Raw genomic sequence first — 24,927 nt, 5'->3', positions numbered from 1 at the left:
TTTGAATCGTTCGTGTTGGTTTGATTGGTACAAGTGTCATTAAGTTAATACTGGATCGATGCCAACAGGCCTTTATCCGTTTCATGGCAGTCCATGTAAAAATCCTGATAGTCAGACACATCCAAACTCCCTGGGGCCTCATGTATAAAGGATTGCACAGCTTTCATACCAGAAGATGGTGTACGGCCAAAACTCGAAAAGTACCTACGCACAGAAATATTCACATGTATAAAACCGGTCGTACGCCAGGTCCTGCGCACCTTTCCTTTATAAATCACAATCAACGTGAGATTCACCGCACATGAACGAGCCACTGACCCCGCATTGCCTCCTCCCATAAATGAATATGCAGATGGTCTATAAATGCGCTCCTGAGGTCATTTCTTTGTCTGAATTACCGTATTTCTTCGAATAAACGCCGCCCTCGAATAAACGCTGCACCAAAAATGAACGTTATTTAATAAACGCTGCAGCGTTTATTCAAAGAAATACGGTGACTGTGAGATCGAGGTTCTGACAACAGAGGTGGAGGCGAGAAAATGTGTCCTGTTTGTCGGCCTGTCATCGGGTATTAGCGACAAAAGAAAGTCGGCGGAGTGGAAAACTGTTACTATTTGCGCCCTCTCTTGTTTTTAACCTGTAGCACTTTGAGATTTAGCTAAATGTAAAGTGCATTACAAATAAAATCACTATTATTATTATAGGGCCATAAATGATGTGGGTTCAGAGAACCAGACCATGGCAGAAATTTAAAAGAAATGGTCCGATGTAAAACTTTAAATGAAGAAACGAGTGGTGGCACATCGTAACAGCATGGCAGCTATAGGGTTAGCATGACATGCATTTCCTGAGTGATTTTGTCGTTCGTTTGACACCCTCAAGTTTAACAGAAGTTATTAAGGGGTGGCGGATTAAACAGAAGGCTATATAGCATTTCCCGTTTTGGGTTTTGGCATTTTGATGTGATCATCCACATTAATGATCAAACTTTTATTTTTATGTTTTTTGAATAGTCAACGTCATAAACGTAGTAGTGGAAACTTTATTTTGTAATGTTTGGTGAGTTTCAGCACTTTTCAGTTAGAATTCGCCACGTTACAGAGCCAGACAAGACTTTGCGGACGGTCCGCACATTCTCACGTCTGCTCAAAACTTTCCGTGACGGCCCGCACATTCTCATGTCAAGTAAATCTTTATACATCACAAAGTACATCACGCAAGCTTTTTGTGCGTACGCAACGTTTATACATGAGGCCCCTGGTGTTTTGTCAAAACTGCCAAAAATACACTGCCATGTGGATGTCTATACATTTCCAGAATGTACATGGTGCTGGTACTTATTTCTTTTCTTGTGAACTTCTGTGTTTTGAATCATTGTTGCTTGACTTTTCTCAATATGCTTTTCAGTGGAGCTCCAGAGCCTTAGAAATCATTAAAATGCATTTTACCCCTTTGTAGGGGTAAAAAAATGCACCAACAACTTATTTCATGAATATGTTTGTATTGTGGCATGCTAGGGCAGTAGAACCTGCATATGGTACTGTACCATACACAATGGTTCTGCTCGTCATTTTAGGCTTGCAATGAGGAATAAATAACATTATTGGAAATGCCAGTCCACCTCTGCCACACATTTATGATTGGTCCTCCTCTGCTACGCATTTATATTTTTCAGCCTTCCCAACCATAACCCCCCCACCACCACCTCTTGTATTCTCGGAGGCCATTTGTAGGCCAGTGGTGATTAGTGGGAGGAAGTGCTATGTGTTGTGAATGTGAACCTGGGTTCTCTCTCCTGTGCCGCTGTCTTCCGAGAACCTCCCAGTGCTTTGATTTAGACAGACTGGAACATCATTAGCCGAGTCCCCAGGATTTGTGAAATGTCAATCAGAGTGGCCACCACATTAATACCCACACTCTCTCACACACACACGCAGCTGCTCTGATAAAAATTATACAAGGTGATGCAATGATACATGGAGCAGAGTGTGTGTGTGTGTCTTTCTGTCAGCTTTAATTCATTGAGAGGGAATAGTTCAGATTATGTCTGCAGTGCAGGGTTATCAGGGATAATCAAGGCTAGACTGGGTTTCTCTTACTGATCTGTGGTGCATGGCTCTGCATGCTTTCAAGGGGACATCAGTGCACCTGGCCAGAAATGATGTAGTGTACACAGGACCCTGGTGCTTCATTCGTAAACGGTGACACACAAAAAACCTAACCTTCCATGCTTAAGTTGCTTTTATTAAGTAAAAAACTACATTGAGGCGCTACACACATTTCCATGTAAGCTATCCCCCAGGGCATACTCACTTATTTGAAGAGCGTAAATGATGTGGGTGATGGAGTGACATGATTTCGCTAGAGAAAACACAATTGACTTTGTTCTGATCACCCTTTAATCTCTACACTGGGTCTTAGCCTTTACAATTGGCCCGTGCATTTTGATGAACTTTTTTGTCCCCATCGTAGTATCAGATAATTTATTTTATTATGCTACTGAAGAGTTAACACCACAATAGCCAAATGCCAATTGTCATCGATTTATATCATCACATGTCCAGTAAGCTGTGCAATTAGCATTACACCAAAAATAGACAAACTGTTTCTTCAACTTAACATTTACATTTAGTCATTTAGCAGACGCTCTTATCCAGAGCGACTTACAGTAAGTACAGAGACATTCCCCCCGAAGCAAGTAAGGTGAAGTGCCTTGCCCAAGGACACAACGTCAGTTTGCATGACCGGGAATCGAACTGGCAACCTTCGGATTACTAGCCCGATTCCCTCACCGCTCAGCCACCTGACTCCCATGTCATTTGTCACTGCAAGTTCTGCTGAAAAAAACTATCCCTCGGCCACAATTTCTTTGTCACATTCTGTGTATTTCACATTTGTGTTTTTTAGCTTTCCTTTAAGCAATCATGATTTGGATTCCTGTCAATCCAGCTTGCTTTGGGCATGCATAATACCATTTGTGGTTAATCGTAGGTGTTTACAAGGAGGATCACAAAGCTTGTTCACACTTTGCCTTTACATCAGGTGCTACCTTTTAACACCTTCCATTCCCTCAGCTCCCCCACCCCCCCTTTTATCTTCATCTTCCTGTTTCTGCAGAATCTTCTCCTCTCTGTCACCCACCTTCAAACTTCTGACTGTATAAATCTCTCTCCTACTTCCTCCATTCATCCCTCGTTCCATCTTTGCAATCTCCGGCCATCACACTCACAATATGCTTGATGATGGAGCCATTTCAATACAATTTTGAAAGGGCAGAAGGAGCCATGTTGGTAGCAGGTGCTAGCCACACATCCACACACTTTCACCTGACCACTTCTCCCACCCATTCACCTTGCATTTCTTTAACTAGAGAGGGTACGATTTCTGGGGAAATTGTAGGGTGTGCTTGCTTGCGTCGGTTGCACAGGGGTCCGTTTTTTAATGACATTTTTACAACTGATATTTCTGTATTTTATATAAAAATGCATACTTATTATTTATAAAGATTACATAGATTTAAAAGCATTTTTTTTTGCTGCTCATTTACAACTGAAAATACGAGTGAAGTGTAGAATGAAATAGATGTCTTCTCATTTCCCCTGCAAGAGGCAGCCTCATCGTTGAATCAAAACGAATAAATTTGGCAGACCGGTGTAAAAATTGACCTAATCTCTATGACTTAAACGTCATTTTAAGTTTTTCCCTTCTCGTGATATTTTCATGCATTTAGCCTACTCATTGCATTCATTCATTAATAAAGATTCCCATTTAGCCTTTGAAGATTATTCTACGACGTTACCGGCAGTAGAAGATGGTACTGTTTGAATCGCGATTCCATCTGCTAACTGAAAATATGCCCCCCAAAATGTAAATAAGCTTGACATTTATTTAGTGGAAAATCGCTCATTCATAAAAAGCTCGCTGGTAGCAATCATTGTCAGTAACAACGCAAAATGCGATATTGCCCTGTGTGGAAAGGCTGCCCCGGGAAATTGTACTACTACGGTACAGTACTAGACTACTGCTGTGTTCGTCTTGGTAGCGATTGCGTTGGTTGAATTGGATTTAACGTTCCGTTGTACGGTTTAGGCTGAAATTAATTATTTTAATGAACAGATTGACAAAGTTTAGGCTGTGGCAATGAAGTTCAGGTTAGTAGTCAGATAGTTTCACCTATTGAAAGACTTTTGATTTAAGTAAGGGGAGTGCCGAACATGTTCTGTCGCCGTTTGACTTCCTAAACAGCTGTGTAGATGTTTTTGTAGTGTGTCTCGCGTAGGCTACAGCATTGCAGTGAGCAACACTGGTTTGAAACCACAGGTAATGATAATGTCACCAACAAATCGTTTACTTTTAATGTAATGTCATAATAAATCCTACAACGAAAATGTATTTGTGAAGAGTGTTTATTTTAACGATTGAAAACAGATGCATCATAGACCACTGTAGTATGTGTTGCCCGGGCAACAGAGGCTAATGTTATGATGCTAATGCTTCAGTGAAATAGTAGACTACCGTTTCCGAAAGTAGATGTGGGCCTACTTCCTTATTAATATGAGCAAATATTGTACATTACATTTCACAATTGTGTTTCACATCACAAAGTAAAATGAGTAAATAGTTATTACCCTGGCCTCTTTACCTGTGGCGTTTCTGCAGCTGCCTTGCAGTAAAGCTATAGTTAGCCTAGCTATCCCCCAAGTTAACAGATGCGAAACGACTGTTCTGCTACAGGTAGTCACGCGCATATGGTCACGCGTGTTTTCGTGACGTAGTGACGTTAGTAACGTCAGTGACTGTGGCTAGCAAATTAGCCACCGTTAGCTTCACTTTTCGCCACAAAAACGTAACTTGAGCCTAAACCATGCAACGGAACGTAAATCCCAATAGAAGCAACTCAATCGCTACCAAGACAAAACTTTTGACACCTAGATTGTCTATGTAGGCCAAATATTGACTGAGTTTTAGGAGGGCGAAAATAAACAATAATAAATATATATGTGAGAGAACAAAGGTTGTGCTCTCGCCGAAGGCTTGAGCACACCCAATAAGCTAGCCTGGTTGGAGAGAGTGCAGGCACAGCGAAGGCAACAACAGGCTATCATTTATGGCAGTTCATTAGCAAGAGTGTACAGGTGTAGATTTAGTGAGGGGGGTGGGGAGGACTTGTAAATTATCCATTTGAGTCACCCTTCACTCACTGTTCTCCACTCATCAGTGGCTGATTTCCTCGTCCTTGTACTTTCCCCACAATTATGTTGTCCTTTCTCTCTTTCAATCTGTTTGTGCAGTGGGAAGCAAGACAGGCTTAACAATGGGAAGCTCCACTCATCTCTATGGAGCTGGGTTGTTTTGATGAGAATCCTTCACTTTCCTTCCTTTTACTTGTATCCATCCTTGTTTCCTTCCTTCCTTGTTTCCTGCACCGACTGTCAAATTGTGAGGCATTCGCAGCCTTTAAAATCTATACACAATATTCACCCAATAAACCCATACTATGACTACCTCTGGTCTTAAAGCCCTTGGCATGAGTGGGTGACGTAATTCTGTCAAGCTATTTGCTGTCCTATGGCCTCATGGTGACCCTCGGGTGAGAGCTAGGTTAAGGATGTCACTGATGTCCCTCTAAGGCACTGATTCAGGGTCAGTAACCCGGTTCCCAATCATACCCTTGGTCAATAGTGAGAACCTCTCATATGACTTTAGAACAGTTGGAGGTCCTCACCCTGCCATGCCTGGTGACTCAGATGAGGTGATCAGTTGACCTGGCTATACAACATCTGGCACTTGCAACAGAGGGTAGATGGAGGAAGGATATTCTGGTCAACTCAACTTGGCTATGATAGATGGGTTCTTGTACTACCAATCACCTTTTTTCTCCATTGAAATTTACTGTGTGTTTATTTATATTTTGTATAAGTGTTTGACTTATTCTTTGTAATTTTGAGCCAGGGTATGGCAATAAGGAAATGATTTTGTAGTGGCTTTTTTCTGTGATTTGACCAAAGAACTAATGTCAGCTGCTTGCTTCAAAAAGAAGACATTTAGGAAATACTGACACACACAGGTTTATTTTTTTTTAACCCTGTGTGTTTTTAATTCACTCCCATTCAACCTTAATAACCTTAATCCTTAATGTAATTCTAACCCTTACATTTATTCCAACCCTAAACCCTAAAATAAGCACTTTTGGGGAAAGAAAATTTCCCCAAAGAGTACATTTGTTCTTAGTTTACTATTCGTGTTCATTATCCTTGTGGGGACTATAAGAACACACACAAACACACACACTTGTTATCTCAGTTTAGGACCTCAGGCTAAAACACAGCCTGTGTATGTGTACATGCGTGCACATGTGTATGTTTATGTACATGTGCATACATGCTTGTGTGGTGTGCGCATGTGTGTGTGTGATGTGCGTGTACATTTGGGTGTGTGACTGAGGGGCCTCCTTCACCCTTATTTGTCCATGTGGTTTATTAGTGATCCTCTGACCTTCCCCCGCTTTGGCAGTGGATCGATAGAAACCATTTCCCCTCTGAGAGAGGGATGGAATGAGGGAGGGGGTTAGCGAGCGAGAAAATGAAAGAGTAGGTGAGTTACAGGGAGACTGAGAAACAGAGGGAAAGAGACGGCTAGAAAGCGACGTGAGGGCAAGCGAGGGTGTTGGTCAGAGAGAGCAATCGATGGTAGGGTGTGAAAATTTGACAGAGCTAAGAAAAGAGGTGAGGGGAAAGAGGGAGGCAGTGGGTGACTAGAAAGCAAGGGGAAGGAGGGAGATTTAGAAAGTAGGTGAATGGAGGGAAGAATATGTGCCACAGAGAACGAGAGTTAGAATGAAGAAAGAATCCTGTGCTTGTGAGAGACACAGACAGAGAGCGAGAGCTAGAAAAAGATAACCTCAGTAATCCTCTCCTGGTGTCTGCCAAAAAACAGCAAGTGAGAGAAGTAGGGGAGAGAAGGATCGAGATGATTAAACACTTGCTTCAACACAAATAATATTGGTGTCAGTCACCCAGGTACTGTGCTGTCACCTTCGCTGCCATGCCTTTCCATCATGTCAGCGCATTATCACAGCGATGTGCTTTTGAATGCTACGCCTGCGCCTGACCCCCTCAGCCAGCCCATTGCATTCGCAGACACAACCCTCCCTCCTAGGGGACTCACCACTCAAAGTCAGGAAGTGGAGGATATTAAAATAAAATGGCAGATATAGCCTTAAAAGTCTGATTTGGGAATGACTGTGGGTGTATCACAGATGGTGTGTTTGTGTGCTGGTGCTAACTCACCCTGGATACATGTTTTTGCACTTGCTTTGCTGTGTATTCTTGTGTGTGTGTGTGTGTGTGTGCGTGCGTGACAGTGTGTTTGTGTGATGTTGTATGTGTGACTATGTGTGTCAGTGGTGGGCATGTGTAAACATGTGTGTGTTTGTTGCATATTCACATTTCCCTCTCTAAAAGTGGTAGCGGAAATCTCCCATTTAGCCTAGCCTATGGAGCATGAAGATTAGGATTTGTATCTGTTCCAAGGCTTCCCCACCCACCTCCACCCCAGAGACCAAACACAATAGACCAGAAGACGCAGAAAACACGAACCATTGTAATGAAGCCAGGCACCATAAAACCAAGTCTTTCTGCATATTTAGTTTTCCCTCGTTATTTGTCATGACTTTTCGCAACTGCTTCTTATTTCAAGTCACATCACTCTGCAAGAATAGGTGGCAGGGGGGCCACTGTTTCACAAATAAAAAGCAATGACTTAAAGATGAAATCTTTAAAATCTGCAATTGTTTGCAGGTAGCTGTGCATGAAAATGGGCTTCCTAGAACAATTATAAAAGATAAATGATGGGGGTGAGGGGATACAGTATATCCTAAGCAATGAAGGAAAATGTAAATCCCACAAGCTTTTCAAAGTTCTGCTAATTGAAGGCCAACTAATGACCTCGCTAAATACATTGAGCTAATGACATTGAGCGAACGCCATAAAGGTAATTAGAATCATTGTTCGACAAAGGGATATTTCTCTTTCCTTAATTGGGACGACGTGTCGGTAAAAGTGCTGAGGTAATTAAAGAAGATTAATTGGGACCACGCTGTCAGCCGGTGGATGGCGGTCGAGCAAATAGACACACTTGCTCGCACTGAGGAAAGGCGTGAGAGTTTGTGGCATTAGCCCTGTGTTAACCTTGCGGCTTGCGGTGGTCGTGTTTTAGTTGCTTTTATTGTAGAGCCCAGTTGGTTCTATATGAGAATGGAGAAGAAGCCCAGTCTAGGCACACAGGTTGCGTGTGTGTTATAGTGTATTGAATTGATGTCGGAGAGAAATAGAAGATGTGAGTTTTTGCATTTTTAAACAAACACACACACACAAGCTGTATATCGTTGCCTCTCATCCCAATCGACAGAGATCTAAACAATACCATTTACTTTGTGTGTGTGTGTGTGTGTGTGAGTGCGCCTGTGCCTATTGAAAGAGAACCATAATCACTTTACCAAGTGAATCTGACCCACAATCAATATGCCTGTTAGAAGGGGGTCTCGATGGGTGGGAGCTGGGGGGACTGGAATACTGCAGCCAAAGCTAAATCTCTCATCCTCTCTCCTCTCATCTCTTGCCCTCCCTTACACTCTCTCTTCCCCACTCACAGTCCCCCCCGTCTTTGTATCTCTCTCTCTCTGTCTGACCTTTCCATCCTTTTCTCGGAAGAGTGTTTAGCTCCCAAATCCCTAACCCCAACACCATGCTAATGATACTAATTGTCAGTGTAATTATGTATTGATCCCACTGTGTCGAAGTGCCTGCCTGCCTGCTAGTACGAGAGTGTGTGTTGCATACATCATTATCCACAACCAAAGATCCAGGATGCATGCTTGTGTCTGTGTGTGTTTTGTAGATACAGGACTTGTTTATGACACACACAGCAGTGCAGAGCTTACAGCTGTATTGGTTGTCTCCCACAGAGTGCTCTGAAATGGATTTACTGTGCAGTGGCCTGTTTCATATTTATCTAGCCTGAGGAAGCTGCAGTAAGGAAGCTGTGTGTGTGTAAGCGCCAGCTTGTACATAAGTGTATTTTCACATACTGTATACATACCTGTGGGTGTACACACGCGTTAACTCCATTGTGTGTGCGTGTTTGTGTTGGGTGGACATTCTTGATTTGATCTCCCTACATTATTATTTTCCACACCCTGGTTTGTGTACTGTTCTTTTTTTCTTATGTTGATCTTGCTGACGTGTGTACATCCCTCCCCACCACCACAGACACACACACCTTTTACTCCGATGTTCCATGTTTACCATTGCCATTATAGGATGAGACACACTAAACAGTTTTGACACCTGTGGGAAGCTGGTATCTGAAGCGGTGCCAGGGCCTGTTATGTCTCAACCCTGTTTCACTACATTACGAGTGTAGAGTGTAGAGTGTAGAGTGTAGAGTGTAGAGTGTAGAGTGTAGAGTGTAGAGTGTAGAGTGTAGAGTGTAGAGTGTAGAGTGTAGAGTGTAGAGTGTAGAGTGTAGAGCAATTTGAAGGACGGAAGTTTGAAGTGACATGTTAGGATTGGGACTGTGGAACAGCACACCTTTGTTTACAGTGAGAGGTCGTAAAGGAACCCAAACACTATTTAAAGGCCACTTGTGTGTTAGCTGGTGGAGTTCTTGTTTGTTTTGTGTAGTATTTATCTAGTGTGTGTGTGTGTGACACTTAGTCATACTGTACACATGGACACAGTCATACTGTACACATGGACACACTGACACAATCTTCCCAAACTGAGTGTTACAATAAAACCTGCCACTTGGTTACTATGAGTGAGTAATGAGTGCTGCTCAACACGATGACAAGTCGGCCAATAGCAGGACGTTTCACATTGGCCACCTGGGAGTTTTGCATTTAACCTTGTACTAATATTTCATACGTGTGGAGCTGTGGGTAACACACACACAGCCATAAAGACACACTGCTACACACAGCTATACACCTATATGTATACATAGCTGAAATATAGGTAAGTGTGTACTTGTGTGTCTTTATAGCTGTGTTTGTAGAAGTGTCTTTATAGCTATGTGTGTGCGTGTTTGTCATGGCCACTATCTGTTCCCATGCAAGGAGAGCTGCCAATGGCATGAAGCATTCTGTACCTTGTGATATCTTGTGAGCAGGAAGTGATGCGTGACAGTGCTTCCACTCTAGGTCAGTGGAAGTTCCCTTCTGGCCACACCCAATGAGCCAGTGACTATCTGTCTGGGATTCTTTGTATGGGATATTCATAAATACGCACATACGGGCGAACACACACACACACACACACACACACACACACACACACAGATTGTTGGTATATCTTTTTTTACTAACAATGTACAGTGCAGCAGTAAACCCCAAATGAAAGATGTCTGGTTCATCGTCAAGTAGACACATTTAAAGTGGCTGTAAAGCAGAACTGAAAATGAGTTTTAAGTTCATCACACCACAGAAGAATGTGTTGTTAACTACCCATCCAAATTCGAATGAAAAAAAAAAAACTGACAAGTATGTTAAATTAGGCTTTGAAATTGTGAGAAAATCAGCAGTCTTCTCTGCTTGATACTGGGGGGGGGGGGGGGGGTGTCGCCTGAAGGAGCTGAATCTCCGCCCCCTCAAATGTATTGAATTTAGCAACAACAGCAACAACTAGCTAAATCAACTGCAGATATCAGAACAGACCTACCTGCAATCTCTGACGGTGCGTTCACACTGCAGCGTTTTTTAACGCTCTGCATCGCTCGCCTTCCCACAGTACACCATGCTCGGGGGGCATGTTAGACAAGTTAATACAGAGTTGTAGTTCTCTAAGGTCACTGTTGTAGTCATGACCAAGCGTGCAGACTTGGGTTCATGTACTCACAATATCGATCAAAATACCACTTTTACACAACATTTGGGTAAGATTACAGTAAAATACATGTTACGCCACCGGTCACTCAACCAGTCGTTTGTAGGCTGGGCTAGCAAGCTAGCAGTGGCACAGAACAGTCACGTAATGTGACCAGACTGAATTTAAAAATATAAAAACACACTAGGGACACTGACAACGTCGGCAACCCTGCACCATGCATTATTAGTTTAATGTAATCTTTAAATTGAGGCACGTCACATTACGTAACTTTGTTCTGAACAGAACTGGGTGTGCAGACACATACGATAAGTTTCTCCATCTTGAAATTGTAAAACCTAGAAATGTTTACCATGACCAACAGTTGCTACGTTACAAGAAACAAAAAAACAATCTGATTGGCCAACGCTAGCGTTTTCACGCTCCTCATTTACATAAAGTTGAGAAAATCCAACTTGCAACGCTCCGCTCGCCTTCCCACAATGCCCTACGCGAGCGTCAAGGGCCTCATGTACTAACGCTTTTGCGCCCACTTCAGGCGTATTTGTTTCACAATTTGCGCGTAAAAGCATGGCGAGGTATGTACAAGCATGCCGCACTGAGGTAAAAGCGCAGACTGCCTGTCGTGGGAACTGAAAATGGCAAATTGCGCTTCTCCGTGTCATGCATATGCATTCACGGGAGGGTCAAGGGGAAAGTGGGAGTTTCCCATAAAGAGATGGGAGGGGATGCGTAAAGTGCGCCTAATTATGTATTCCGCGGTATGTACAAAAACCGCCTGTGAAAGCGCACCTCTATTTTGCGGTGAAAATTCTCCGCCTGTTAAAAGCAGGCGTGGTGAAATGGCAGCCGTAACCCGAGCAAGACGAAGACATAGGCCAAAGGATTTTTGCCACAAGGATCACACTTTTTGAGTTGAGTGAACACGAAACCATTACGCCTGGGACACACTGCCTGCGATCGGCTGCGATCTGCTGCGACGCGCCTGGAAGCGCCTCCTTTTTTCTTTCGGCGCCCATGTTATCAAATGGGACCGACCACACTGGCTGCGAAGCGCCGCGATTGCCTGCGATCGCCTGCGATCTGCAGCGATCGTTTTGGCAGTTGGTCGAATTTTTTCGCGAGACGCTTGCGAAATCGGCTGCAGGATGATGAAATACACCATATTAGTTGATATATTTGAATAAAAAACATGTTATTAAGATTTTACTCCATTAATTGTAGACTACGGTGAACATTTGTAAAGTTGTAGACTTTATAATTACACAATGTTGGTAACGAACGTCCTTTACATGTGCTTACCCTGATGAAAACGAATGAAAATAAACGGATTGATCCGTTGAGCTAGCATGCCCGTAGTTGTTTTGTTTGTTTGAGAGAAACGAGTTGTCACGCGTTACACACAACACACACGCAGACATAGCCTACCGAGAGAGAACCCCCAAGTCGATTTCTAAAATCGGCATCAAATGAATTCTCGAAGTTGAAAAGCACAGGGAGTTGTTGTATGTCAGCAACAATTTTACAAGGACAACGTAGATAAGGATCAATGCTAGGATATAGCCAATGCCATGTTTATGTACCATGTCAGCGTAAAGGAAAGCTCAGAGTAGCTGAAAGGCTTGGTGACCGGTGCGGAGAAATGCGCGTCTGGTGTGAACAGCTTTTGCTCAGTCGTAGCCGATCGTGGCGCTGCGCGGCGCGTCCAGGCGCTTCGCAGCCATTGTGTCCCAGGCGTAAGCAGCCATGCAAAATTACAGTTACTGGAAGAAATCAAAGATTACATTGAATCTCCGACTCAGTGTTCACATTCCATTCCAGCAGTTGTTAAACTCCTCGCTACATTACAAATATTGGCATCAGGATCACTTCAAACAGTCATCGCTGTTTTGACTTTGGTGGCTGATCCATGATAGAAAGAGAGAAGGAGGCCCATTCAATTGCGTGTTTAAATGCTCGCAATGTACAGTATAGTGGGCGGAGAAAGGCGCTGATTACCCAATGACCTGCAGGTTTTGTAAATACGACGTAAACTGAAGTATCAAAGCGTGCGCAATCTGTGGGTTGGCCATGGCGCTAATAACGCTGTGTTTGCGAATGTACGTACATAAGGCCCTGAGTGTTTTATGTGTTCATTGCTTTAACTGCTTTAGTAACAGAATGCAACTGTCTGTGATCTGACGTAGATAGGTGGCTGTGACGTACATAGGTTGGGTTTTGCCCCGCCTATACAAAACCTGAGCTGAAAACGGGTGAGAAACTTTTCAACGGTCTTACTCCACATTTCAGTGCAACAAGTTTTTGCGCTTTGCACATGCTTTCAGCAACTCATTTCACACGTATATAATGTACTGAGAAGCAAATCATGGAATTTGCTTTACAGTACCTTTTAAAGGCAGAACATTAGTAGTTTCAGACACAAATGGTGACATCCAAGAATATATCAGTAGTTGGGTGATGCTACAATTTGATGGGTCACAGATTGTCCAACTTTAGGTCTTCTAAAATGTGGGCTGTGTATTAAAAGGGCCTTAATTACTACATTTCATGATTCATAGATGAATACTCTCAAATGAATGCTGTCAGTCTGTACTTTTACTTTTTTGTCAATCCAGTGTGCTAGATTGCAGAACCAAAACATCAGTGTCTCTGTCCATACTCATCGACTGCTCTGTATACTGTGAAACACACACTCAAACACCCACACAGTTTCTTGGGTTGCCTGGAGCCTATTTAAGAGACTGAAGTGATTGGTGTTGGAGCCTTGCTGGGATTTCTGGGTAATTTATGAGTGTGCGAGAGCTGCTGCTATATTTAGAGTCAAGCAGACAGGCTGGAAAACAGGTATCCGACACCTGCCTAAACACACACACAACCACATACACACATTTGCATGAACCCACACAAGATTGAGAACAGTATAATATAGATTCACAGTTAAGGAAAGTAAGGTATTGCGAAATGTATCATGCAAACATGTCAAAATGTGTGTGCGATGAAATGCCAGTCTTTTCTGGGCATGTGTGGAATGTGGCAGCGTTTGTTTACTTCCTCGCCTCTGCCCCATGCTCAAGGCTGTGTGTGTGTGAGATGAGGGCAAGCTGAGGCCTCCAGACAGTCAATGAACAGACAGGAGTGAGGGTCGAGGGGGAGCAGATGCAGGACAGAACAGGGTGGCAATTTATATGACACACACATTCATGTAGGTATCCATTGTAGTTCCCCACTGTCTTCCCCTTTATTTTCTCTCTCTCTGTCTCTCTCTCTCTAGGTTAGGGGGTCATGTTTTGTATATGTCGGGGGGGGGGGGGGGGTTCACCACTGCAATATACATATGTGAGAGCATGTATGCACAAACACTATTCTTGCTATCATGCTCTCTGTCTATGCATATGCTTTACTCAAAGGGAGTATTGATTCTGGACTGTGTGTAATTTCCGTAAACATGTTTTGAATAGGTAACCTTCATGTTTTTCCCTCTGTCATATTGACATAATACAAAGCCATTTTCCTGAACCACATGGCTCCTATAAGGTACTTCACTGTCCAGTGTGACTCCATGCCTTTGACAATCTATTAATTTTATATTTGTCTAAGGTTGGGATAATGCGGTCGTACATGTTTTTCTGACACGCCAATAAACATGATGTAATGGCGAGTGCATGTCAGAGTGCAGGGCCTAATGAGCAGCTGTGAATGCCAGCGACTGTATTGGCCACGTGGTTCTGTGGAGGTGATCTGACATGTTTTCTGTCAATGAATGACCGTAGTGTATACGTTGTTTCCCTGAAGTGCCAAATTGAAGGCCTACCTTGTGGAAACCACAGAGTCTTGGCTGAAAGCCAACCGTGTACTTTTCACTTCAGCAACTAGGGACCATATTCCTAGAGGTTTACTTTAGGAGCCAAGTATGTGTAGATATCTGCGTGTGCGCAGATTTGTGTAGGTGTGTGTGTGTCCACTTTTGTCAATTTACCTCAAGAGCCAGCCATTGTGTGGAGGTTGGTGTGTGTGTTACACACATTCTTGATATATATAGGGCACACATTATTCATCTGACCTCAAGTATCAGCTGACATCTTCCTTCACTCACACAAACAGAATCTGGCATCTCTTACTTAGCAAATGGAACTTAGACTCAGACTTGTAAAAATGTCCTCTGAGAACTGTATCTCTCTTTACCCTTTTAGGTTGTGTTCTCATCTACTTGTCTGTTTGCTTGCTGCTTAACTGTTTTGACGAACTATGTAATTTTACTGGTACTCCACATTAGTCCTTTGCTACTCATGCTAGGTAGCTCCTCTTTACACAAAGTTGATGAGACCATGGAATTTTAAACCCACAATGAACAGCTGTTCAGGTCACTTACTGTCATTTGAGTTAAGTTCTAACTTGGAATCAATCAGGGACCACTCATATATGAACCAAACCCACTGTGTGGTTGTTTGGTGTACACCCCCAGGTGCAAAGTGTTCCAACCATATCCAACAACCAAAGTGAAACAGTAGAGTGGTGAGAAGCACTCTAGGGTTTCCATTCAAATGTACCAAACAAGCTAGCTGTGAAAGCGACCTCGGGCACTTTCCAGCCCCTTGTACTGTACCCTGTCTAACCATGTCCTAGCCCTTCACTTCAGACGAGGAGATTGATTAACCTGATAACCTTCCTGGTCCATCAGGCCCTAGTTGTCATGGGACTGTGCGAGGGTTGTTAGTCGGTCAAATTGAGATGAATGTATTCTCTGTCTCTCCCCATGACTATGAAGTGCTGTCTCCTATTGTCAGAGTGGATAGGTACGGTTTGGTTTCTATATGCTTTGGGAATCGCTGGATGTAATGTGAAAAGATGACATGTTTGTGTGTTCTCTCTTGAGTATTTTGGTGTGTGCTAAGGCCTCGATCCCAGTCATCACATTTATGGCTAGCTCAGTGTGTCTCTTTGAGTGAATCTATGCGTTCTTGGCTTTGTTTTGGTCTGAAAGGACCATAGGGCCATAAGTGAATACAGAAGATACTTGTTTCAGGTGATGTTTCCCTTAATTAACTAACATGCCTTTACAGTTCCCAACTTTTCTCCTAAATGCCCACCACAGTAAATTATGGAACTTTCCATTCAAAACAGATTCTCCCCCACTCTTCGGTGCATGGTTGACAGTCGCTCTCAACCAGCCGCAGGGGGAAAGGGGGCTTTGTTATCTGAATTGATACTCAGCTGGCTCTCTCTTCCTCTTTTCTTCCCTTCCTTTTCTTCTTCCTGCTGTGTGGTAGAGACCCTTTGGATAGATTAAGAGGGAAAGAATAACGGAGAGTAAAAGAGGTAGGGGGGAAGCGAGGGAAAAGAGGGACTGTTGGGGGGAGGGATAGAGAGAGGTGGTGCATATTGATGGCTGTCCAGTTACTGTAGTGTTGGATAATGGAAGGAGAGAGAGACAGAGGTAGAGTCGAAAAGAGAAAATAAAGGAATATCGACTTGTACCATGCTGCAGGCAATTTAGGCAGATGGAGAGGAAAAGAAAGGAGTGAGAAAGAGAGCGAGCGATGGAGAGAGGAAGGATGAGTTATCTCTTCTCTTTGGATCAATCAGATGATGTAGTGATAAGACTGGATTACACTGCCATTTACACACTCCCTGTGTGTGTGTTGCTCCCTCGCTTGCGTGTCCTCAAATTTACACCAATCCAATCCCTGACATTCCGCCTTAGCACTCAAACCGACAACCTCTTGGTGTCTGGGACACACACACACACGTACTCACACATACGGGTGACTCACGCCTCTCAAAATGGCCGTGTTCCGTACGCATTCGGTCAGCAACCTCTGACCTTCATCCTGAATGCGTAATGCGACATTCAGTTAGCAATTCACCCCTGACAACCCTAATGGCATTGTGGAATGTGTCGTGGGGTGCCTTTGTTAAACAAACTTGCATCTTATTGTCGAATCCGGTCCAGAACTGAGTGGATTATGTCAAATCTTAACACGTCAGACTAGAGCCCTGTGGTGGAATTTGCGTTTTGTCCGACTTTTGTACTATGGCCACCTCACTGGCCTAATCAAAGGGACTTGAGGAGTGAATCAGTTTGTAGTTTAAAAGCTGTATCAGGTAGACATTTAACAGGAATAACAAACATGAAAAAAAAATATGTTCTACATAACTGGTATTTTATGTATAAGCACAGTTCTCTTCACACCCCAATCATACTATACCTCACTTCAGGCACAAATAGACACATACATTTGCAACATTCACTTTATGTTAATCTACATTCTTATGTTTAGAGCACAAGCTACATTCAGTGTAACATATTGGTTGTATAGCCTACATTTTTAACCATGGTCGTTGTTTGGTGACAAAATCATGAAGGTGTAATTAACAGAAAGATTCGTTTCGATTTTGCTAACAATTATTTTTTTCTTTTTATCAGCCGCTCCAAATTGATGACAACTTCTGTGGCCAGGACTTCAACCAACCGCTTGGCGGGACCAGCACCATCGAGGGTACCCCACTCTTCATCGATAAGGACGATGGCATGACCTCAGTGGCTGCTTACAATTACCGTGGCAACACTGTGGCCTTTGTTGGCACACGCAATGGCAAAATGAAGAAGGTAAGGGCGATTTTTTCCATAAAAGTTTTTTTCACTTTCTTGCTTTTCCATCAGTCTCTTGCTAAGCCGTTGAGTTGCCTTTGTAATGTTAGGGGAATTGTGCTTGTTTTCACGGGATTACATCCAGTTTGTGCTTCAAGTGTTGCTACTTTCAGGGAGTCAAATGGCTGAGCGGTGAGGGAGTCGGGCTAGTAATCTGAAGGTTGCCAGTTCGATTCCCGGTCATGCCAACTGACATTGTGTCCTTGGGCAAGGCACTTCACCCTACTTGCCTCGGGGGAATGTCCCTGTACTTACTGTAAGTCGCTCTGGATAAGAGCGTCTGCTAAATGACTAAATGTAAATGTAAATGTACTTTCCAGAGGATTATTTTGGAGCCTGGCTTGGTTTTCCCTTGATGCTTTATAGGGGGGCAAGTCCCCCGCAATTTTGGAGCGCTTGCAATGTATTGGCTTCCATGTGAGAGAGCCGTCCTCACGATTTTTGTGCAGTCCCTGCTGAATAATTGACAGGTTCTGACAATCAGTGGAAAACAACAATGTTTTGTATCCATTTCATCCAGACAACGTCTCAATGTTATATATTGGCATTGAGTGCAGGGGATATCACACGCAAAACACAAACCTTGCTTTAGTGTGTGAAGTCTCCGCCTTGACCTTATTTTTAAGAATGCAGTTGCAAGTCACTGGGTCTGGTTTCCGGTTCTGTAAATAAAATGATGCAGCTGCCTCACGTCTACTTACCGAGCCACTTCTTGTTACTGTGGAATGAAGGACGCAAGTCGTCCGTCAAAAAAGCTCCTATTGAAGGTTTATATGGTTACTCAGACGACAGGTGGTGCATTTACTCAGGCAATAATGTTTTATGTATACACCCCGAAGTGGCAAATTAAACTGATAGAGGTGTAGATGGAGTGGGAGATTGAAAGGAGGATAGGAAAAGAAAGCGTGTTGAGATTGATGTACTATAGACCCTCTAAACCCTCTCCCTGCTATTTTTTGACTAATCTTTCTCGTTCCTCGACCACACTCTACGCCATCTCTCTCTTCCCATACTCTTCCTTTACCCTCCAATTGGTCCTATCTCTTTTCCTGTCGTTTTGCCTTTTGCTCCTTTTCCCCTTTTCCTTCCTTGTCATTCTCTGTACCATCTACGCATCAACATTTCTCTCTCCCCCTCCCTTCTGCCCATCCTCTCCCCCTCCCTCCTGCTCACCCTCCCTCATTCCACGACTCCTCACCCCCCTACATGGCTGCGCAGCCTTGAGTCCCAGTTCCTGCCCTGATTGAAGCAGGTCACTGGTTATGGTTCTCAGCGGAGGCAGCACAAAGGGGCTCCTGTAAATCACCTGGCTAGGGAGCATAGAGCCTTTAAAACTGCCCGGACAGCCACGCAGGCCTGTCGCCCGGACAGCCACGCAGGCCTGTCGCCCGGACAGCTACGCAGGCCTGTCGCCAGCCTCTACAGCCCAGCTCTTAAATCCTGTGTCTAGGATTGAAGGCAAAGGCGGTCATTGGATTGAAAGCATTCTATGGGTTTTAATTACCAGTTTTTGTGTTGTTGGTGTGGTCCGGTTGGTGTAGGTGGTGCGCCATTTTTATTGTTGTTACGACTTGGGCTGAAGGCTGATTGGTAGGTTGCTGGGCATTGTCTACAGTACACCATTGTACGTTTTGGTGCGTGTGTGTTTATGCCTACCTGTATGTGTGCAAGTATGTATGTGTGTCCGTGTGTGTGTGTGTCAAATTAGGTCCAAATACGATGTATGTAGCCTCTTTAGTGGCCAGTTACATGGCTATTCATATAGAGGTTATTCATTGCCAATTCATCACACGTCTGAGTGTGTTTGTGCGTGGGTGCATGGACGTGTGTGTGTGTTTGCGATAATAAAAGGTGAAGCTCTTCCCTATGGATGACTTGGCTCTCAGCTCATTGTCATTCACTCAGTTTCCCTCTGTTACACTCAAGGCCTGTCATTGATTTGTCGTTATGAATATATAATGGCAGTGTAAATGTGTGTCTGTCAGGTTGTGCTAGCTACTGTATACTTTTGTCTGTGTATGCATTCATACAATGGTGTGCGTATGTTATCTACATGACAACACTATGCAATTTTGCATACATTTCAGACTTGTACATTGGTCAAATGTCAGGTTTTCATACATTCTGGTAATATACAAGTAACGACCATACTTTGTGGGTTATTTGTTCCTTGTCCAAGGTGTTTGCGTCTGAGTGTTTGTGTGCCTGTCTTTGTATGCATGTTCGCACGGGTTAGTATAAGAAAAGCTGTGCCACGATGAGAAGAATCATTGTGACGACTGTCAGCTGCTTTCTTATCCTGCACAAGAGCAAAGCACAAACATGCGGAAACCGCTTTGAACGTGAAAATTGCTTGGGCTTCTATTTATATCGCAGGCCCCGCCAAATGTGAGACATATGAACCTCTCATACGCCATATGCAATACACGCCATGTTCCTCTAACACTCTTATGGAAACGGTTGTGTTCCTTTGAAAGAAGGGGCCCAGAAAGATGGAAAGGAGACATGGAGGGAAAGACGAGGGATGGAGTGAAAAAGAGAGGTAGGGGAGATGAACAAAGTGGTTTAGTATGATGTGATGGGGAGGAAGCACTGCTTGGTGGGGATGTGAATTGGAGGACAGGCTTTGGCATGTCCCCTGGAACTGTGTGTGTGCATCTTTCTCTCAAGTGTGGCTTTATGAGGTAGGGGAATGGAAATGTCAGTTCCTGCAATGTGCTGTAGTGAAGGAGGATAGACAGTATGGCAGGTTATATGGGCATTAGGGAGTTGTGTGTATGCACGTGTGTGTTTGTGTTCCCGCAAACAGCCTTTTTCTTTCAGCGGCAAGGCAGTTAAATGTCAGTTTAGTCTCACCTTTGTGTTATGAAGAGTCCCCCTCTCCCATGTGACTCCGGGAGTAGCAAGGGATGCAGAGAGAGAAACAATGAAATAGATGTAGAGAGGGGGAGATGAACTGGTGGTGAGCCAGATGAGCGGCCATCTTGGATCAGACACCTCGTGAGGTGATAGTCGTTTCCCTCCGCTCTAATTCTGTAGGGATAGAGGGAGGAAGAGGGGGATGAGCTCTAGGTAGAATAGACTCCAAAGGGTTCTGGTTATTTTTAATGTGATTAGACTGTGAGAGGGAGAACAGACAAGGTGAGATAAGAGGACAAACAAAGTGATCTGAGATCCAACTCGACCACTCTGGTCGAGGGAAGCTACTGAACTTGCCATAACGAAGCCCTTCGCTTGGCTGTCTGGCTTCAGCTCAAACCTGGTGTGTGGGTGCGTGTGTTTGTCTGTGTTTGCATTTGTGTGGGTCAGTCTGTCCATCTGTGTGGTCGGCTGCAAAAGAATAATACACAGATGGGACACGCACGTACACACCCACACACAAACGTACACACAGCACTGCCAAGTATGGCCACTCCAGTCTGTTAAAGGACTGTTAAGCACAGACAATGTGTATCCATGGAGCTTTACAACCCCTCCCCCCAACCACACACACGCACATACACATGAGAAAAAACGCAAGGGCACATCTTGATTATAGAACTCTCTATCTCTCTCCCCCCCCCCCCCCCCCCCCAATCTGGCATCATTATCAGGTAGCCCCCTCCCCTGCCATCTAGACTAGCATCTTTAGCGCTAGCATTCTTCAGCTGTGTTCACCTGTGGGGGTAGAACTCTGCCATCTGGTCCCCGGCCACACGTTCCAGAAGGAAGGTCCTTTCCTATTCTGTGCCCATTGTGGCCCAATGCCTTGCTAAGGGTGCTACTTACAATTAAAAAAAAAAATATATATATAATATATAGATTTATATATTATCAATTAAAAAGTGGCCAAAGAGATTTGGACAGTTTCAGTGGAATAATGTCTCTTTAAATAAATGTACAACGTCATGTGTACTTGACACAGTGGTCAGTTTGTGAATATGTACCAACTGTGTTAGCCGCAACATTTTTAGGGCTTAATTCTCATCATAACTATTACTTTAACTGTGCAAAAACACTCAGTCTTCTGTGACATTTGACCACTCTGGGCATTTATGACAAACGTCACAAGCTTGATTTTCAATCCTTGATTGGTGTCGTATCCCACTCCCTTAAGGGTTAATCTATAATAATTGATGTGTGTTGGTGAGTTGGTAGATACATGGTTGGTGGGTGCATGGGTGTCTGTGTGTACGTGTGCGCGGTGGGAGTGGAGTGGGGGGAGGGGTGTGGAAAGGAGTGAATTGATAGGTGTTAATTAGTGTGTGTGTGTGTGTGCTGGCCATGCAGTAGACAACACAAGTGTTTTGATATTCCAATGGGACAAGTTATGTATCCATGAGGAGAGTTTGTCAGATGGTCATTGACTTACATGGTTCTTCTACGAGCACATTAATGCTGGTGTTTCAAGTGTGTTGTGGGTAAGAGAGATGAGTGAAAGGAGGTGTGTGTGAGATTTGGCAGACTGACAGCAGCCCCCTACCCGTTCGCCACAGGCATGATAATGATGGGACAGACCGTGCCCCGTGACTAAGCCCTTAACCCCTCCCACAGTCTCAGTCTCAGTCTCTCTCTCTCTCTCTCTCTCTCTGCCTCACTCACACTCTCTCTCTCTCTCTCTGCCTCACTCACACTCTCTCTCTGCCTCACTCACACTCTCTCTCTCTCTCTCTCTCTGCCTCACTCACACTCTCTCTCTCTCTCTGCCTCACTCACACTCTCTCTCTCTCTCTCTCTCTGCCTCACTCACACTCTCTCTCTCTCTCTCTGCCTCACTCACACTCTCTCTCTGCCTCACTCTCTCTCTCTCTGCCTCACTCACACACACACACACTCTCTCTCTCTCTGCCTCACTCACACTCTCTCTCTCTCTCTCTCTCTCTCTCTCTCTCTCTCTCTCTCTCTCTCTCTCTGCCTCACTCACACTCTCTCTCTGCCTCACTCACACTCTTTCTCTGTCTGCCTCACTCTCTCTCTGCCTCTCTCTCTCTCCCTGTCTCTCTGTCACACTCTATCTCTCATTCTGTTTCTTTCTCTCCTTTTTTCTTTTACTCTCCCCCTCATTTAGGGAGAAAGAGGTGAGGGGAGGGGGTATTGAGCAGAGAGGGAGCGATCCAGGAAGCTTTTGGGGAAATCATGGAGTTTTAAACAGATGGATAAAAAAGATGGGGAAAATGGGGAGTAGAAAAAAGGATCTGTAAAAGGCCCAAGCTGAGTCAGTAACGGTAAGGGTGGATATTGAAAGAGGGAGAGAGAAAATAAGAAAGGTAAGAGGATGATCAAACAATCAAATACCCCCTTCAAGTGCCACAGCGGTCTTCTACACCGCAAAATATAATTGCACATTTATTTTTAACACTAAAGAATGAAATATATAAACAATAAATCCAGATTCAACAAAATATAGACATAGGCAGAAATATTTTTTGATTGATTTTATATGGTATCAAGCACTGATATGGTCTTGGCGTCTTTGCAGTCATTTTGACCACAGTGACTGATGTAATGGCTCCTAAAACATGTTTGTTTAGTCTTAGTAACTTCTACACCACAAACTAATCATGAATTATATTTAGTCATTGACTGATAGGCGTGTAGCATTTATTCATAGTTATTTGCTTTTAAAAACACAGAACTGTGTGGGGTAGACCGCTCCAGTGGTCCGAGTGCCCGGCCAGTCTGTTTCCATTCAGAGGGGAGAGAAGGGCCTGTTGCTGGACAGCCTGGAAAACAGATGGAGCCCTAGACTAGACCTTGTAGGACTAACAACAAACACACACACACACACACCCCTAGTCTCCCCTCTGTCTTTCCCTATGCCCACTTACCTTCTATTTCCTCTCTTACTATCTCTTTTCGTTTCCCTTTCTGTCCCTCTCTGTCTTCCTCTCTATCCCTCCTTCCCCCTTCTGCCAAAGAGACAAGTATGCTTTATAAAGTAAAAAAAATAGTTTGACTAGCCTTTCTGTATCTTTATCTCTCCAAGTGCACAACTATTTCTGTTTGTATATACAAGTGGGTACAGAACACGCCTTCATGCCTTTGGGCAGTGAGAGGCAAGGCACGAGTTGTCGCAGAGCACAGAGGGTGGCCTTGTGCTGGGAGGAGTGTGTCTGGGGGGTAGGGGTTTGGTTGATCCTCCAGTCATTAGTGCACAGAAAGATGGGGGGGGGGGAGAGTAAAGCATAACCAAGCGTCTTTACTCAAACCTCAATCACAGCAAAGAGAACAATGTTGTAGAACAGGGCTGACCAATTCTGTTCCTAGAAATTAATGGTCCTGTAGACTTTCCCTCCAACCCCATTTGTGACTAACCCGATTCAGCTTGTCTTTCTGCTCATTATAAGAATCAGCTGTGCTAACTTAGTCGGAACGAAAAACTTATAGGACTACAGGTGGCTCTCCAGGAAAAGTGTTGGATGGGGCTGTTGTATAATTGAGTATTTATCTCCAGACAGTGTGCGAAATACCCGTCAATATTCGGGGGGCTCCCCATCTCTCGATTGTTGCGCAATACCGATCTAAATTTGCTCAATATGCAGTAGGCAGGGACGGACTGGAAGTAAAAATAGGCCTTGGACTTTGATCCAGACCGGCCCACCAGAACCGGCCCCGTGTACGCCACCAAAGTGCCCTGCTAATGCATGCACATTCTGGGTTTGATGTGATGCTAGTAGGGAGTTCTACAGTTAATGCGAGCAAAGTGTTTTGGCTGATTTGAGCGAAAAATTGTTTTTGGAGCTTTATGTAAAATAAACATGGCGCTACCGATGGTCAGTCCGCTACTGGCAGTAGGTATAACATTACAGTAACTATTTCATGGATGCAAGCCAAGACAATCAGTCTATAGCCTACATGACAACACACGCTGATAATCCGATATGCTATTATTCTAGTATTCTACTATTATTCTATATGGTAGGCTAGTATTCGTAAAGCAACACTGACATAAGAGGTTGCATTGGCTAAAGTTGTTTGAATGCACGTTGTTTCATAACAAGGAGGCAAAGTTGTGCATTACAATGCAGACATGACAATGATTGGCACCAATCTGGCACACTTACAAGAGCAATTAACTGAATAAATGCCAGGTATAGCCTATCGGAGACAGTTGCGGTCTTTCCATGCGCCCACCTGCATCGTTGACCAACCTGCCGGCAAGTCACTTGTGCTAGCAGCAGTAGCAGCTAACGTTACCTCAGCACCTGCTGCGTCTTCGGAGCACTCGGCCTCGTTTCTTCTGTGGAATCACTGGGTGGGAGAGGATCCTCTGTTCTGGTAGTGAGTGGGCCGACTGTGCTAGCTGCAACAGCATTGTCATTCGGTGCCTCTTCATCTCTGAGTGCCACCTTTTTGGATGTGAACCCAAAGTGTATGAATGATACACTCTGGTTAGCTTTCACTTGCTAGCCATTG

At 44.0% G+C, this 24,927-nt stretch overlaps 1 protein-coding gene across 2 annotated transcripts in view; it reads left to right on the top strand.

The window, feature by feature from the left end:
* LOC136944719 (plexin-A1-like) overlaps positions 1-24,927 on the top strand; it is a 162,544-nt gene that overhangs the window by 31,017 nt on the left and 106,600 nt on the right. For both annotated transcript variants that reach the window (XM_067238635.1, XM_067238705.1), the window contains one exon: positions 17,308-17,490. In XM_067238635.1, coding sequence (XP_067094736.1) covers positions 17,308-17,490 — 183 coding nt within the window. The remainder of the gene's footprint in view (positions 1-17,307; positions 17,491-24,927) is intronic.

The sequence above is a fragment of the Osmerus mordax genome, chromosome 1 (genome assembly GCF_038355195.1).
Source record: "Osmerus mordax isolate fOsmMor3 chromosome 1, fOsmMor3.pri, whole genome shotgun sequence".
Classification (NCBI taxonomy): Eukaryota; Metazoa; Chordata; class Actinopteri; order Osmeriformes; family Osmeridae; genus Osmerus; species Osmerus mordax.
Note: the sequence above shows the minus strand (reverse complement) of the source record. Positions and strands in the feature narration are given on the sequence as shown.